Below are 19213 nucleotides of genomic sequence, written 5' to 3'. Positions count from 1 at the left end.
AACTGAAAATGGAAAGTGACAGAGAAGAAATGAGTTTGGCTCCAAACCCTCATCAAAACATGTTCAGAGAAATCTGAGATGCTCTTCTGGAGTGTGTTTGCTTCTGAGAAAATTAAAATTACTGACCAGTGACAATCACACTCCTACTACTCCCTTTTGAATTAAAGTTGTGGGCCGAAGTTGTCTTTGAAAACAAACTCTGACGCTGACCCACTGAACCACAAACCGCATACTTTTGCATCAGTCCACACTGGTGTCCTGCGGCCCCCTTTCTGAGCATGATCTGGGTTTCTGGGACAGAAAATCTACTGTGTTTTCCTGCTATTTGGATGCAGATGATAAAACAGCAGCCATTTTGAACAACACCAAAAAAATCTATTCATACACTGACCTGACACCATCTCCCAACAGATCTTATAGCAAATAAATTCATCACAGTCTTCATCAGTATATAAGTTGTTATTGTTATTAGTGTACAGTTGGCATTTGTTTCATGTTGATATCCATATTAAGATAGTGTTTACTCAGCTTCTGTTTTATTGAGTCCTCCGTGCATATAAAATACTTTAGGCTACATTGTTCTTGTATGAAAAGTGCTATACAAATAAAGTTTGACTGATCGATCGATTGATTGATATTTGATCGCTCTCTAAACAGAGAACTGCTTCCTCTAAATCTGGTTTTAAATAGCCAAATAGTTGACTATTGTCATCTGAGACACTCATTTAGGAGCTGGTTTGACCTTAAGTAGAACATTCATGTATTTGTCAACAATTATAACTTATAACTGGCAAAAAAAAACAAACAAAAAACAAAAAACAAAAAAACAACACAGTTCAAATAATATGAAATATGTCTTCATTGGAGATGTTATGATTGTTATTCGGTACATCACTTTGCTTATAAATGCTAAATAGGGGGACTTAACGTAAACTTTACCAATGCAGGTACTTTCCATCAACACAGACCCTGAACCATATATGTTACATGCAAACAGGAAAAAAAAATAAGGCCAGGTTATGTTTATGTAAAATCTGATGTTGAAGCATTCTTACACACACCTGCAGTTTTCCAACCAGATCAACCAGCGTACTTGATCAAATGTCATTTTTCTCAGTTATGGTCATAGTGATATGAACAGAATGGTTTCTGTTCATATGGGAAATCAAAGTAAAAACCTCAAGTTTGTCCAGTTGCTAAGTTTACACAATTTATAGTACAGGCAAAGACGTGCAAAAACATATATATGGTCTTTTTTTCTCCATATGGGATTCAGTCAGTCTTTCCCATTGATTCAGAAATCCAGTCACGATACCAATCTATACCCAAGAGCACTGGTTGTTTTTATTTAATAAAACTCAATTAAAATAAAATAGAGAGAATGACATGCAGCCTAGCCTCGAGTTTTATCTGGCTGCACCAGAAATGTTGGCCCGAGGTCTAAAGATTTCAGAACTATAGCTATCACTACTCGGACAAAAAACACTCATCTATCTTTCTGTCAGTCAAACACACACAATCACACTCATTCACTCACTCACACACACACAGCCTTATCAGTCACTATAACTTAAGTATGAAAAACATAACTATCCGGATTTAATCTTTTGGCAAAAGCTGAAGGAGAAGCTGCCTGCAGTCAAAATCCATCTGGAAAGCCACAGAAGAACATCAGTGCCGATGTATTACGGCAGCTCTGACAGCGAATGAGCTTCATCCTGCTCATCATCTACCTTTGTCCCATCTTAGGATTCATCCATGCTCTCTGTAGACAGATTACCTGTCATTAATTTCCACAGGCATTCAATTCTATTTAAGTTTCAGTGTTTCTGAAAAACTCTTGTGAGTGCAGTGATGAAAGTGTTTTGGGTTTTTTTGCTTCTTCTGAAGCATGATTTTTTCTGAAGTACACCATCAAATTTCCATGAATACTTACAGTATACATACAAAACAAGAGAATATCAGCTACAAGATGAATGTGTACTTTCAATGAAGTACCATAATGAAGGACATAAGACACATGCCAATCAGATTAGTGAGGAGAAGTGACCCTGTTTGGCCTCAGCTGCAGTGAAACTACACTAAGTCCTACACGCCATTATCACCTCATGTTTCAGTTACTGTCAGCCTGCTGTCAGTCGGTTACATTTAAAACACAATTAGAGGTAATGGCTTTTATTACAATCAACACACAAAAGTTAACAATGAGATATGGTAAGATATAGCAAAATAACACAATTGTTTTGATGATTATTTTCCAACAATTTTCTTTTTTTTTTTTAAGATATCAGAGGAAGGGTTCACATAATTTCTAATGTATACAATGTGTGTGCAAAATAAATTATGGCAATGATTTGGGTGTGGCCCTGCAAAGGACACCACAAGAAATAAAACCATTCATTTGGTGTTAAGGTGATGCAAACTATGGTGTGCATTCCAAAATGTGAACCTAAGCTGCTGGTGACAAATGATTACCATCTGGACCTTTTCTTTCCTTTTGACTTGAATGATAATTAAACTAGATTCTTTATTGATTATTTGGTTGTGCATTTTTTAGCCCAAAAGCTACTCACTAACACAAAGTTGTGGCATAAAAGATGATAAGCTGAATACTGTTAATTGAAATGCCATATTTTCTGGCAATCGCAGCCAAATTCCATTTTCACTGGAACATCACAAAGAGTGTAAAGCCATGCCAGAGGCTTTCTGAGACAGTATTTAGGCACAGTGGCACTTGCACTGGCTAATTAGCACTACTCATACACAAAATACAGCTGAGGACAATAGGAATGTCATTATTTTGCAAGTATTTAGTAATTAAGCAAAAAATTGGACTTACTGAAATTTTAACATGATGATAGTACTAGATAAAAAGCTAAAAGTTACCTAAATTCCTCCTGAAATTTGTGGTAATCTGCCCAATATTTGTTGAGATATTTCCCATAAAGCCTCATGGCGGTTCTACAAAATAAATAAATAAAGTCTGTAAAATTTCATGGCAGTTCATTAATGACTACAAGCTAAAAATGTTAAATGTGGTGGCGCTACAGGAAAAGTCACCCCCCCGCTGCCGCCCACACACACACACACACACACAGTTATGTTAATCAAGTTACATGTAATGTTTGGCAATCAGGGAGGGACAACTAAAGCACTAACTGAGAACACCACCACGTCCAAACAAAACTTGAAATGAATTACACGTTCTGCTCCTTTGGGGGAAATTTGCTTTGCAGAGTTTAAAGTAAAAACACATGATCAGAACATACAAATCCTAAGAATGTCTGAACCTCATCCCCAAATTTAATATCTGCTGAGCACAATGCACATGCTGACTGCCAGCGTTTATGTCAGATTTAAACTGAGCCTTTATATTGTCTGTATCAGACATGAGTCTGTTATTTTTCTCTTGTGTGATCAGACTGAGAAATCTAAAGTATGTGATTCACCTGAAGCTAAGAGAAGGTCAGCAGTTACAGATTGACAGAACCTCTGATGTAACAACACCACTGAAACTCAACTGTTCTGTTGTTAAATTGAACATAAACTGTATAATGACATACGAGAGGTTGACCCAAATCCAAATCTATGCTATCTCTGCAACTTTTTGACCAACAGTTATTTGTTCCCACCAGTTTCTGGCGTCCGAGTTTCAATAAAACTCAACAGCACATAACAAGAATAAAAATGTTATTCACACCAGAAAGTAAAGAAAGTAGCACAAAAACTCAAGGGATTATTGGTAGCTGAAGATAGATGCTAACATGTGATTAGCAGCACGTGCTTATGCTTGAAAATTTAAGCAGAAATAACACAAATCATCAGATTTGTTTCATCTCATTCGTTGTTAAAATGTCTAACCTGGCAGGATGGCAGGCTACCAAAACTTTGTTAATTTAAACTGCCTGTAAGCCATGTGATTTTTTTGTCCTAGTCTGCTAAAAATGAAACCATAAGCATTTCAAGAAACTAAACACAACAAAAGGCAACAAGGCTGACATTTCCAGAACTGTTTGGACAGTTTGCAGGTGTGATCACACCCTTACTCATCGTCACATTCAATATTTATCCACCTTGTGTTTTTGGTGACATCAGCTGGAAAACATGCTCAGCAGTTGAGCATTTGTAAATGTAATATTGAGGTACTGAGTCTGCTCACAGAACGATGGGAAACTGTGATAGCATAAGTTCTCAAAAGACCCATCAGAGTCCTGGCAAGAGATCTGATGCAAAGTTCAATCACAATGTTTCACTGAAAAGCTCAGTCTTGTTTCTAGCTGTATCTCTCTGTTGGGCCAGCAGTCAACTGAGGTGAAGTCCTGGGGGTTTGGCTGAGTATCACTTTTTTTGACAATTTTGTGGAATCACTTAAAAGTAATCTGCTTGTGACAGAGTGAAGCACATCTTCCTGTCTTCTTAATAGTTTTTTTTGCCAACCGTGAATGTGTACAACAAATTTCTTAGCCTTCTCTTTATTAGTTATAGATATTCTGCATTTGTTGTGTACAAGCGTCAGTGTTAACTTGAAGGACTGTTATCATAACCTGGCCAATCAAAAAGTTATATGGCTGAATGACCAATGAGCTGGCTGACAGATTTCAGCATCTTGTTTTGTATTTACTAATGTAAATTTCCTGTATAATTTTACCATGCAAACATAATAATGAGAGCTCAAGCCTCTTTAACATGAAAAAATTTAACAATTATTTTTAGATACAACTCATCTCCTCTGTAAAGATTGACTATATGTGCTGCTAACTCTGGTTTCCTATCAATGAAAGGACACCTGGAAGGTCTTCAGTGCCCAAAATCATTTTTAAAGAAAAAAAAACAAAACAAAACAAAACAAAACAAAGCATGGCTTTTGTCCCTCACAGAAAAAGACTGCCTTAATTGAATTTCAAAGAGCTGATTAGCCCAGGTGGGTCCATTCTGTGGTCCAATTTGTCACCACGGAAACTATGTTTCTATTACAAAGAAGAGCAGAGCCAGAGATGGATGGAGAGGCTGAGGGAGAGATGAGTTTCATTTAGAATCACAGATGAGTTCAGAGCGTCCACACTGAGTCTAACACTGAAGAGGAAGAGACGTGACAGCAGCTGATGTCCTTAACTCAAAGTGAAAAAGGCAGCGATCAGGAGAACCGTCATATGGGTTTTGGCATTTTTTTATTATGCTCTTGATTTGTTTATCTAGATAAATTTTCATCTTTTATTTTTCTTCATATTCTTGATCCTTTTGTTTTTGTAAAAAAAGCAGAAAAAAAGAGATAATTGAGTTAATGCAGGTTTTTTTTCAGAGCTAGAGATGAGAAAAGCAGAGACCCGCTGGTGAACCAGAGAGGAGTACAATTAATTGCACAAATTTTTTTTTCTTTTCATATGTTCTTTTTACTCTCAATTTAAGGCATATTTGCCAGAAAAATCTTTTCAAATAATCTTTCAATCGTTGTCTTTTGAGAAAATTCTCAAAGAGAGAGAGAGAGAGAGAGAGAGATGACATAGCACCCAAGAAAGAGAGAAGAAAGGTAATTCTTGAGACCGGACAAACACTTCACACCAATGTTCAACAAAAATCAGTAAAGAAAGAGAAGATAAAAATCTTCTGCGTAGGAAAAAGAAAGCGACAGAGAACAGAGAGAAGCAGTGAGGAGCAGCTGGAGGATTTTAGGTTTCAATCAAACAATAATAAATCATACAAGTCTCATAATAAATCACAGACTGGACTGTTTGCACTTCTCTGGCCAGTGTGTCCAGACAAAGTCTCTGTGGTTGACAAAACATGCTCTTTATCAGCAGTGACCTGCTTCTCATTCATTCGGTTACAAACCTCCACACCTGTAAGTGTTGCAACCATTACAACCACAAACTGAGCAGGAGTGATAACAGGCAAGGATCCTGTCTTTTAATGACTTTTTGGCTCTGGAAGGATAAAAAATTAATTGACTAATTGGTTTATTTTGGTCTAATGTCTTTTTAAAGTCATATAATCTACTTATTGGCTTAAACAAAGCATGAAATGAAAAAAAGACATTTTGACCAAAATGGTAGAGGCTGAAGCCAAAGCTTATGACGCCTACCCTTATCACAAACAACATTTCACCATATTCCAGCTTATATAAGCAACATAGTCCAGATCATAACTATACATACAAGTGGCTGCACACTGCCTTACATTTACAATCTGTCACTGTCACACATGTGGATTCAATCAACAGCAAAAAATGTCCCATAAATTCACCCCTTTTTTGAAATGCAATTATTTCCTCTAATTGTTTTTGTCCTACATTTTTTATACTAAAATATTCCTTTAACTTAAACTTTACTGTTCCCATGTGTCCCGTAATGAAACTTTACGTTAAACTCCACTTCCCGTTAATATTTCAGACAAGCTTGATGACACTACAGCAACAACATCAGTGAGGCTGTATTCTCGGACCTGACAAAGCTCCTCCAATCCAGACAATTATTTTATGTCTGATTCATTATTTCACTGTTTGAATAACTATTTTACTTTGCATTTTTGCACTCAAAGCTCATTTGTCTTCTTCCCTGCTGAAACCGTCTACATTGACCTAATTTCCCTACATGGAGAAGAAAGTTTTATCTTAACAATCAAAACACTGAAACATCCACGGTGGAAAAAAAACAGCATTTACTGAGCATGGCGGATGGGCCTGGAGCCAAAGAGTCATCTTACTCGTCTCCCACGTGACCTTCATTCCAGAGAGATTCCAAACTCTGCTGTTTTCAAATCGCTGAACAGCTGTACTTTGCTTTGGCACTGACTGTCAGAAAGGTGAATCACACAACAGTCACACCGATCGTACATGGCTGACAACGGTGGCCACTGCTTGGATGTATTTATCGGATGCTACAGGGCTCCCATGCCGAGCTGAAGGTGAACCAGATTACAGGAAGAGTAACAGGAAGAGCCTGACGTTCCTGTGGCTTATTATTTTTCTCACCAGACACTTGACACTTTGGGGAAACAGGATTTGATAATATCACTTCCTGGTTTCCGTAAGACATTTAACTATGGGCTACTTTATTATAGAGATGCTTTTCTTTGTTAAGCACAAAAATGTATCTGTTTACCTGCACAAGTTTGGCTATTTTGTCATTTGGGGTCTGAGTCATGCACATTAAGCCTATAATGTATATCAACTTCTTACATGACACCTTTCACTCTTGCTTGACTCACTCTCATAATTTTATTTATGAGTCCAAGCTCACACATTCAACCCACACTGTTTTAGGTACTGATGTCAGCTGCTCTGAAGGAGGTAAGATGACAGAGCTGAGAGAATCTCAGGACCAGAGAAGAAGTGAAATTCAACTTCTGCCACTGTCGAAAAAGCAAACGTGCAGCATTTACAGCCCCGACTTTTAACTACCTACAGAGTCAGTCATTGTGCTTTGTCTCATTGTGTGTCTTTGATTGGTCACTGTCTGTATATAAGCTCCTATCAAACTAAACATTATTATAAATTACATAACGGATGTGAAACAGACTGTTTGGGTTAAACGTCAGTGTTGTTCCCAGAAACAAAGGAGTGTTAAAAGTCCCGTTTATGCTGCAATGTGAAGACTGCCTGCTTCCCAGATTGTCAGCAAATATTTGCCTGTAAAACACAGGAAATCCAACTGAATGAAAATACAGCCTTTGACAGCTGGGTTCACTAAAACTAAATATAATCTAAAGGAGATAACTAATCATCAGCACCTTCTGTCTCTTCTTACGTCTTGTGTGATTTTGTGTGAGTATCAAGACTGTTTGTTACATGACTTAATGGCAGATAATACAGGAAAGTTCCTGTTACTTAAGTAGGACCACTGACTCATTTTGGAGCAAATATAAGGTTTGTCCCAGTGTCATATCAGCAATACAACTGGACGAACAACCCTTAACCAGCAGTCTGTCCACCTGGTAGCTTATGTAAATTTGACAACAGTAAGAAAAGGCTAAAATACTGTAAAAGAAAGTTGTGCAGTATCTTCTGACTGGGGCAAGGACCCAAGGGACAGTTTGACTGTATTTACTCAACAGTTTTAACCTGCTTCAGATGGTCTCGATGTCTCTACTAGTGGGCACAACACAAGGTCTTTGTTATGACTCCAATCACAAACAAGTGTCTACTGTCCACTGCTGGTACTGTGAGTGATTACAGTGTGTGTGTGTGAGTGTATTTGTCTGTTTGTTGTTAGGACCACTCAGGGAAATGGCCTCAGGATTTTCAAAGTGGAAAATTATCACAGTGATGTTGTTTCTTCTGCGAACACCTTTTTGTTAGCAGAGCAGGAATGTGCAGCGAGTCACAAGCCAAAACTCACAACCCATTTGACAAGTCTATTCATTTATCTTTGTCATTATCACTGGCATCAGAAGTCAATAATTTCATTTAAGGAGTCAATCATGTTACAGCGAATGAGCTTATAAGAACTGCAGCTTTGTATTCATTTACATTTTATAGGATCATGCTGGTATTTTTTTTTTCTTTTTTTTTTGCACTGATTTAATTGTTGTATGCTCATGATGATTCATGATGAGAGTTTTCCAAAGTACTAAGAGATTTCATGGCAGATCCTTCTGCTGCGTCAGTAAAAACTAGTGGACTATCGCTGACCACAGAAAAAGGTTGAAGAACAAATATAAGATAGAAAGCTGTAGTAAGCTGAAGATTGTTCACAGTCTTTGTTAGATGAAAACTGGTAACCACAAGAGATTACTGGTGAAGAAAATAATCAATGGTTGCTTAAAAAGAATGGTCCACAGCAAAACATAAAAAAGAAAACATTATGATTTTTTAGAGTTCGAGTTCGATTTTTGGTATGTGCACACAAGCACATACACAGAAAAATGAATAAAAGGCAGAATACACTTTTTTGTGATTTAAAAAAAAAACTACACAACAGAGAAACGCCCACATGAACACACACACACCATCCACCCGCAGACTGCATTCAAGCGCCTAGACAAAATCATTCGACAGGATTCCTCCAGTAAATTCAGTTTCCAGTATCCTGCTGGCTGTAATCTGATTGTCTGAGTCTGTTTTCTGTCCGAGACAGTTTTAAAGAGAGGACATCAGATTGGAGTTAATGCTGTTTGCCTTTCTGTTTCCTACACACAAAGACAGAAAGCTTAAAAAACGCACACAGACACCTCAGAAACACACCAGACCAGACCATACACATGTTACACATGTCACAGCAAACCCACTATGACCGGAGAAGATACAAACTACAGACACATACATGCACTTGTGTATACACAAAACTAACTGCTTAGTAGAAATCCCTCAGTGCTAACTAACAGGCAGTTAAAGAATTAAAGTGTGTGTTTGCGTGTGTACTCCAGCTGCACACATTTAAAGTACTGTACGAGAGTATAAAGTCTCGTGAAAACGAGCAAAAGATTTTCCGACAATATGAGAGGGTTGCACTTACATGCCTCTGCTTGCACAGATGCTTTTGTATAATTTAATTTGTCATCTGTGCGCGTGTGTCTATGTGCGTATGCGATTGCCTCTGTTTCTCTGCAGCAGTGAAGTACTTGTGTTAAAGTTAAACAGTGCAGACACGAGCAGACCACCTCCTCCATCATCTCCACTTGAAGGAGCTGAGAGCACAAACACAGATGTCAAGTAAATCACCACCATTAGAGTCAACAGAAACCCTGCACTTAAAAAAAATAAGACAGCGTACAATATTGTGATAGCATGTTATCATCATTAAAGACTGTGATCTGTATAAAAGACACATTGGGGAAAAATTCAATCGATCCCTCCCTTGACGCCCATGACCGTTTCAACAGCTCAGAGGAGTTTAAGCTCAAAAAACTCCATGAGCCAATGACTTGAGATGACTCACATGTTTAACAGGGACATAAAGTTGCATTTTGTAAGGGTTTTTGTCAGCTTTTTATTGACTGGCTCCAGTGAATGTGAGTATGCAGCCTCCTGTTCGCGTGTTACAGGAAGGTCAACAGCAGGAAGGAGCTGATGTGCGAGCTGCGATGGTAGAGCTCTGACTGATGGACTGAACACAACTTTAATGTACATAATGTGCTTTTAAAATAATTTGCATTTGTATTGTATTTTTCCTTTTCTGCTTAAGCATCCACTGCATTCTGTATATATTATTGTGCACCGTTTAAAGTGCATTTGGCATGTTGTAGGCATTAAAGTTCTCTCTTAAAAAATAGCATATTTTGCAAGGTATTTTTACATGCAATAAACGAAAAATACAAACAGCCTGTACAAATGCTTATGCCCAAGAATATAGTTTAACACTGTATCTTAACATGAGTCATTGAAAAGCAAGTACTTGTTAAGTACGTACAAATACAAAACGTAAACAAAGAAACGTCAACATAGCAAACTTGACTAAAAAGAAACAGACTCCAAAAGTCAGACAAGCAAATAAAAGTAATTAGTGATTCTGATTTGAATTGCTGGCTCCCTCTATAGCAGCAACCATCCTCTCAACCAGGTCCAGAAGAGACGTGACAGACTGCTGATGAGGTTTTGTGTCTGCTGCTCTTGTCAAAGGACTTTCTGATGTCTTTTACCTGTGTAAAAAAAACAGCAATGGTCAACAAGAAAACCTTCATTAATCAACTCAAAAATAATTATATGTCAATGTCCACATACGAGGTGCAATATAATGAATCAGGTAGTCAGGTATATCATATAGTTGTAAAGTGACCCTGGAAAAACAGAAGGTGGTTCTGGGCAAAACCAATTACTTCTCCTGGTCCTTGTCTGCTCCTGTTCCTCAGGGATTTCTCCCCTCACAGAAGCAGCTCTGGCACCAGGCCTACTGGTGGAGGCCTCAGTATCAGAAGCCATTTCAGTGGAGGTGTCTCCACTGACATTGGATAATTCCAAAAGCAATATTAAATCATAAAATGTGGAGGCTATTTACACATCGCAGCTTACAATGCACACACCTTGGGCATGCTTCAAGGTGCCGGTGAAGTTACGAGGCATGATTATAACTCACAGTTTCCAAAAATAAATTTTGAAGTATTTAGGAGACAGGACAAATATTTTAAGGTATTTGTTTAATTTTAGATCATGGAAATGTAACAAAGCAACACTATAAAGGCTTATGGATTTATTTATTTATTATTTATATTATTATATAAATAATTACTTATTATTATTTATTTATTTATTTATTTTGAAATGAAAACGTAATTCATGTCAACCTACCGTCATCAAACTCCGACGTGGACGGAGATTCAGCACGCTGAATTCAGGTCCCCAGTCATCTGGTTTGCTGGTCTCAGACCCATCATGCCATCGAGGAGATCATGTCGTGGTAAAATATTACCCTACCTAGCTCTAGCTCCACTTTTTTGACAACTCTTTTTGCAGTCTCAGTAATCTTTTTTTTCTTTCTTTTTCTTTTTTTTTTACTTTTTTGTTTATTATTTGTTTGGTTGTTATTTGTTCTGGTGTTTGAGTAAAACCCAGCCTTTGCCAATGCTTGGGATAGCTGAGGATGATCTTTCTTGTACTGCTTTCTAGCCTTTCCAGATAACTGAGACCAAGCATTGAGTTTCATTAGCAGACAACTGCGCACCCTTTAATTTACTCAACATCTTCACTGTTGTCTTCTTCATCTTCTCTTTCCAACCTGCAGAGTATATCCAGTCCACTGATGATCAATTTCACACTTCAGGTCACAAAAAAATCTGTTTTTTCAATTTATTCCGACTGAGAACCAATTTTTTGAGTTCCAAACCAATATATTTTTGGTTGAAATGCTTTGAATTGTTGAATTGTTGTTAGTTTGTCAACCAGTTGGTAGAAACGCAGTCTCAATTCTGTTGCCGGTTTTCCATTCCTATATGCTATATGTCAATGTTGGCTTACTTCTATATCCACCTCCCCAGCTGTCCCACTTCACTACTCATGCTTTTAAGTTAGAGGAAGTTGAAAACCATGTCCATCTATGTACTGAAAAAACTACTGCAGTTGTGGCTGCACTCTGTGCTGAAACCTGAATTTAGTCTTTAAAGTGCAGATTAGCTGATATTTTACTGATAAGCATGATAGCTCTGTGGAACACCACAGATGCTTTGACCATGAACATTATTTCTAGACACAGGATGTTCACTTCTATTATCTACACATTCGGGTATAACATGGCTGAAATGGAAAATAATGACTTAAATAAGATGATGGTTGAATCATGATATATTCTCTTGCTGCTGGTGTTTATGTGCCTTCAGTCTTTGAATTACTGTACAGGATGTGCAATACAGTAGGACTGAAACTAAAGTAATTTTTTATTACTACTTTATTACTGGAAGTCTTAAGGCAGTAGTATTATCTAACCTAATTTATGCAGCCAGTTACTAATTTACACAGTATGTCAACTTGTACTTATGTTTATTGGCAATGTCCTTATTATGTAAGGCATAAGGCTTCCCCGGTTCAACAGAGCAAAGGTTCAATGCTGCAGCTGTTTGGACTGACTGATATAAATTCTGAAACTGCTGTGAAAAAAAACCCCTCAAATATCGTTGCTGTCTGATTTGTTGTGTCAAATAGACAAAGGAACAAATGAGAGTCAGATCCACCGTCCTCTTCTCAATTCACTGATTCTCAGTGAATTGTAAGTCATACAAATACAAGTACAAATACACCTGCCTCTCTTTGCAACAAGAGACAAATGAACCTGATTTCCTGCCTGTGGCCTTGATTTCTTCTTTAATGACTTAAGAAGGACAAAAAACAAGCTCTCTCTTTCTCTCCCTCTCTCTCTCACACAATCACAAACAGACCCAGACCGATATATTTACTGTCTTTCAAAACAGAATTAAGGTTTGGGCATTCGTCAATCTAGCACAAATATCATGCATTTGGCATGGAAACAGACAGGTGATGCAACTGCTGATGATGGTAATAAATAATATTTTGTAGATGGGATGTAATACAACACTTTTCTACTAGTCAACCGTGCAAATTTTCTAAAGTTAAAAAAGGATTGATTTGCAAAACCCATCAGAAATCTTTAACAGGTTTTTGTTAGCACACATTATGATTATCCTGAGTAAAACTCTGAGCAAATATTCACAGAAACTCATACAAATGCAGTCTTTAATGTGTTTTTACCTCAGTGCCATAGATGTCCCGTTGACCGACGCAGCCGAGCACACTCTGTGGGTATGTCCGTAGGAGTAACTACCCTGCCGTGCGTATCGCTCATCCCCACAGCATAGAATTACCAGAAATGCCCTCCGAAATGCCCGGTTCAGAAAGGCGTAAAGGAAGGGGTTCAACCCTGAGTTAATGTACCCCAGCCACAGCCAGGCTGTCCACAGCTGCCAGGGCACTGAATAATGGATGAATGGGTCCACCACATTGGTGATGAAGAATGGTGCCCAACATAGGCAGAAACAACCCATTATAACTGCCAGGGTCTTTGCCGCCTTAGTCTCAACGCGCATGCGGCTGTTTGCTACAGGAGCCTGTTCTGAGGAAGAGAAGCCTGTGGTTGTCCTGAGGCGGTAGTGTTCCAATGGATCCGAGGAAGTGGATGACCTCACGGTGATCATCGGAGTTGTCCCGGTGACGGGAGCGGAGCCGGCCCGCTGCAATGTCTCAATCTGCCGCACGTGGGTCATAGCAGTGACATAGATACGCTGGTAGGCCAGGACCATGAGGGCTAATGGGACATAGAAGGCTACCGTAGAACAGATCAGGGCATACGGCCGGTTGACCAGAAACACACAGCTGGTGTCATTGGCGCCTCCTGCCAAGGCTCGCCTCTCCTCAATCTGGAAAGGAGAGGAGACAAAGATGACTTCAGTTGACCTACATTGGTGACCAACAGCAACAGTTACAAAAATACATTATGCAACTTTATAAGCAACTGAATTTCATAATTATGAGTCACTAAAAAGTTAAGAGAACAAATTTTTTAACACTTAAAAAATACATTTTCTGGCCCAGAAAAGTCAGAGTCATGTCTATGAGTTCTGTGAAGAGCTGGAGCCAGGAGGAATTTAGCCTAGCTTAGCTTAAAACCTGGTAGCAAAGGGAACCTGCTGGAGAAGAGTGAATGTTATCTCCTCCCCTTGTGTACTTGAACAGAGACTCAGTTTCACTATTGCCACGCTGCAGTGGAGTATAGAGCCTCATTCTTTCTTTTGGGAAAATAGTGCAAACCTAAAACTTTCTGGGACAAAACAGAAGTATTTTTCAGAGACAGCTGAGTGACCAGGGATCAACATATACTCACCAAGTATAAGAAAAAAAAACTAAAACCAAACCTAAATGTGAATAACTTCTATACAATTTTGTCACCAATACATACTTCAGGACATCAAGCGAGCTTTTAAAAACAGAAGATTGTTGTTTTGATGCTGTCTGGCCGAAAGACAGAGAAAAGAGAGTGCATTTCATTAACTCTGGCTGAATCAATTCATCTATCCCCGTCTGCCTCTGGGAGTCCTGCAGCTCATTTCAAGACAGTTCTGAAATAACCTCACGCCAAAACATATTCAAACCAGCAGAAAATGCTTGCTGAAGTGCTGTCTTTGCTCGCAGCAAGAGAGCCTCCACGGGGACTGGAATTGTTTTGTGATCACTGCATTACCTTGTCATTGTTCAAGGGATTGGAAGCATTATTAGAAAGAAAGAATATTATGTTGGAAAGGTTTATGTGGCATCTGCCCTCACAGAAAGAACATCTCTCTCTTTAGGCATTTGAGGGAGGTGTATGAACTCTTCTGTGTGGTTGATGCAGCACTGTAGTACACCTTTTAATAATACTAATGCAATCAGCAGTTGTTTTTGAGCTCATTACTGTGTCACCTTTCACCCCCTCCTTGATTTCTGTTCTTAGCTAGCGAGGACTCACAATGTCCTCAATGCCGATGGCGTTCCAGCTTTGCATGATGGGTAGGAAGGAGATGAATGTGGGGATGAGCCAGCAGCCACTGAGCATCACCGCCACTCTGACAGGGGTCATCTTATGTCTGTAGACCAGTGGCTGGCAGCAGATAGCGTAATACCTGGAAAAATACACACACAGGAATACTCCCAAATATTGTATACTATGGTCTATGGCAAAGTCAAACTTTATGAGCATTTTAATGCTCAAGGGATCATTCATAATCTTACAAACTGAGCCTTTAAATTGTATCAGATGATGATGTTATGCAGAGAATTTGTATGGGTGAGTCACCCAAATAAGTGTTCCCAACCAAATTTAAATGTATTACCCTTCTATATTATATGTATATGTTCATTTGCACTTTCTTGGATTTGTGCATTAAATTACAGTAGTTCTAGTTTGTCAGAGTATAATAAGCCATATAATTTGTCAAAACCTGTTTGAGCTTCAAGCCCACCTATCAGTTTTCTTTGTGATGTACAGACCTGTCCAGTGCAATGCAACAAAGGTGCAGGATAGATGCTGTAGTCAGCTGGACATCCAGAGACGTTCGGATCAGGCAGAAGATCTCTCCGTACCGCCACTGGCCGGTGGTCAGCTCGATAGCAGCAAAAGGCATCACCACCACCGCAACCAGCAAGTCAGCAAAGGCCAGTGACACAATGAAGTAGTTAGTCTTCTTCTTTCTAAGAGGAGACAACAAGACTAAATTAAGCACAAAAGTCAAAGTATAGTTCATGGTGTACCTTTTAATTTCCTGTACCATCATGTCTCACATGACTACAATAAGTGTCCATCTAACCTTTAAAGATTTGCTGCACAATCTGCTGACAGTGACTTTACACAACTATAAAGCGAGTGGTATGTGTCTTGTTTGTAGGATTTTTTTCCAAATGCGTAAATGAGAAGTACTAAATAGCCTGACTTAAATCTTACGGAAGTGACGAGGTGTCACAGGTTACTGAATATCTGTTACCTGTCTAGTCAGAGAGGGTATGTTGGGACAGGCTGTCCTTAATGTGAATGCTTTGACATTTGAAGGGCTTGTACTGCTTTCTCAAAAACAGACAAAAACAGCTTTCATTTAAATGTGGAAAAACAACAAACTGAAACTCAATATCATGACCGACCTGATTTACAAGTGCTACACACATGCAGCATTATGACAGCTTTATGACAATGCTAACCTTGTTACTGTTGCATCTGGACTTTTTTAACACTGTTTCCCAGAATGCCTCGTGTGTGTTTTCAAGGAAACAAATGCCCTGGCTCTATCTCTTTGTGACATTTGACTTTAATGTCACCAATTTTGCAACATATACCAAAACTTTTTACATCAATTTCTTACTTCAGAAGGAGATATAAAGACTTCAATTTTGTATGAGATATTCAGTAACAGTGACCATGGAGTCGCCCTTGCTCTTTGTTCATGTTACAAGGGGGATGCTGAGGCTGAGTGGGTTTCGAGCGATTCCACTGGCTGCAGATAGGCCCTTCTCATTGCACTGGGACTTTAAATGCAGTCTGACCCACTGTTACTGCTTCAAGTATCAAACAAGACAACGGGCTCACCGCAGATGTCTGTCCTTGCAGAGTGCCACCATGACCAGCAGGTTTCCAAACACTGTCATGATGATAATGACGGAGAGAAAGATGGTGAGAATGATTGTCTCCAGGGAGCTTAGGAATTCCTGCTGCTGTGGTTCCTGTTGTTGCTGTCCTGTGTTTATTATGTCATCCAGCAAACTGCAAAAAACACAAACACCCCCCACAACTTGTGAGATAAATAGAGAGGAGACAAGCGGCAGATCAAGATATCAAACTTCAAACTTCACAACTTCATCAGAAAACCACACCTTGTTGAAATTTGTAGCAATTAGACTGAAACATGACTCGCTATAAAATTCTAAGTTTGAATTAGTGACTTACTGTCGAGGTGATGCTGTGGCCATCACTGGTCATCTGCATTGAAGTCAGCAGAGGATAGTCCTCATCACCCCATGCTCTGGCCCTGTCCACACACACACACGCACACACAGACACAATCACACAAACACACACATTGTAATTGTGTAATTCTGCTGGCTCTTGCAATAAGTCTGCATTCTTCCGAAAATAGTATCTAGGCTGCATGTACAAACGGGCTGGATTTCTTGATGTTTATCCATTTTGTGGGACCAAAAATGTTGTATTTGCACCTTAAATAAGTAAGTGGATCACAGCTTGAAAATGTGTGATATTTATAAGACAACCAGGATGCCACAGGCAACAGCTGTGCCTGCCAGATTCCATCAGCATGTTAGTTTATCTGTGTAACGCAAAAATCATCATGCTTTGTGTACCACAAGGAAAATTCTCCTTTCTGATTCCCCCATCAAGGGAGGTCAAAGGTCAGGTATCAGCTCCTACACAGCACCTGTGTGGCAGGTAAATATTCAGCAGATCCTGGTTCTCCCTGAAGGACAGTCTGTTTGACTTTGCAGTCCTTATTTAACTTGGTAAATAAGGTTTTAAAAAAAACCCAAAATAAATATATTGATTTTATCAGCAACAGCCTGAGGTGACCAGACGACAACTGAGGTTAAAGCATTAAGTCTAGGTTACTGTCTACTAGATCCGCAATGACCCATACTGTCCACCTGGTCCATTTCACTTAGTCTTTTTTCCTGTCAAATCAATAACCTCTCATTTAGATGAGTATATGGCCCTCAAAAATAAGCTGACACTCCAATTTTGGTATCCTACAGCACATAGCTGTTAATCTAGTAGCAGATGCTGTTCTGAACATGCGGATATGAAGAGGAAAACCCCTAATATAAAAAAAATCTTTATTTTTTCAACAACAAGTTATCAATATTTAATCTTCCATTGTGTGTCTAGGTAGATTTTTTAAAATTATTATTTTATTAGTATGAGAACACAATTTAAGGTGGTGCATAAATGTATCATTATCAAGTAAATATTGACTGCACTGCGTAATAGATAAATAGAAAAATGACACCATCCACATTTATATTAGTTCCCTATAAGCTATTCATGATCATACTTCCCATAGAAATGAGGCTTGATTTATGGCACAAAAGAGCACATGTGCCATAGCAAAAACCAAAACAGGAACAGGATTTCTTTCTTTTTTTTTTTTTTTCTTTTTTTTTTTCCCAGTAGACCATCCCCAGGTAATGGTATAACAACTGGAGTATCTTTGGAAACTCTATGCAGCAAAAGAAAAAGAAGTCGGGGAAGAAAACAAGGAGAATAGGGAAAGAGATAGAAACCAATAAAGACATCCCTGCTGCTAGCATGGCTTGAAATAGATTTATCATAAAATATATACATACATTTATTGCACAGAAGTACATATTGTTTGTCTCTGCATGTACAATAATGAGAAGATTACATCAAAATTTACCACTGTAGCAGGAAATGACAAAAAAGGCTGAACATGGCTAGAGCCATTTCACACTAAGTATCTGTTCCTGAAGTACGGCAGAGAGCCTTTCAGCCATACAGCTGTAGATCCCTTATCAGCTTTAAGCACCTATTACAACATCTGTTGCCTCTCTGTCTTTTTATGACGGCTGTCTAGTATTATTGCAGTCAAGGGTCAATATCATCACTTGACGCACTCTGACAGCAGGCAATCTCGTCAACAACATGTACTTCCTGCAGGCAGATCACCAATTTACAGTTTGTCACATCTGTAGGCCAGTAATTCTCAATTCTCTGACCTAGTTTTGGTGCAGTGTTAGCTCTAAGACTTCAGTGCAAGTTTAATTTTATTTGATGAAGAATTCACCACTGACTTGACTGAATGTTGCCGTAGAATTTTCAACTTATAGGGAGCATAGAGATAACGCAACTCCGATAGATTACACATTATCTTTACTTACAAGGGTCGTTATGTCACTGTGTTCTTTAACTGAACACACGAGGACCTTGGGAGGTTTAGAAAATGCTACCACCATCATCTTTGGTGGTTAAGTACTCACACATATGTTTTATGATTGTGCTGTTGTAAAAAACAAAAAAAAAAGAAACACATATCCACAAAAAATAAATACCCAGAATCAGGAAATGCTGTGAAGCTGGTCATTTAGTATATTGATTGTCATACTAACCAGTAAATGCCAGGACAGGACATGAATAAAATTTACATCACTCCAGACGGTAGTATTACAAAAAATCACTTCTGGGATAGCTTTGCCTTGTTATGGGAACATCTGCAACAACGTGCAGTTTTATTGCTTTAATGGGGCTAACATCCACTTTAAAAGCCATAAGTCTTTGCTTGAAGGCAT

At 38.7% G+C, this 19213-nt stretch overlaps 1 protein-coding gene across 1 annotated transcript in view; it reads right to left on the bottom strand.

Moving 5' to 3' along the window:
- Positions 1 to 19213, bottom strand: part of si:dkey-247m21.3 (5-hydroxytryptamine receptor 4) — a 40731-nt gene that overhangs the window by 7986 nt on the left and 13532 nt on the right. Inside the window, exons 2-6 of the mRNA XM_046375388.1 lie at positions 16845 to 16926; positions 16488 to 16661; positions 15401 to 15601; positions 14880 to 15033; positions 13130 to 13794 (exon numbers count right to left, since the gene is read on the bottom strand). Of these exons, the coding sequence (XP_046231344.1) occupies positions 13130 to 13794; positions 14880 to 15033; positions 15401 to 15601; positions 16488 to 16661; positions 16845 to 16867 (1217 nt within the window). The 5' untranslated portion in view covers positions 16868 to 16926. The remainder of the gene's footprint in view (positions 1 to 13129; positions 13795 to 14879; positions 15034 to 15400; positions 15602 to 16487; positions 16662 to 16844; positions 16927 to 19213) is intronic.

Source organism: Scatophagus argus, chromosome 20 (genome assembly GCF_020382885.2).
Source record: "Scatophagus argus isolate fScaArg1 chromosome 20, fScaArg1.pri, whole genome shotgun sequence".
NCBI lineage: Eukaryota > Metazoa > Chordata > Actinopteri > Scatophagidae > Scatophagus > Scatophagus argus.
Note: the sequence above shows the minus strand (reverse complement) of the source record. Positions and strands in the feature narration are given on the sequence as shown.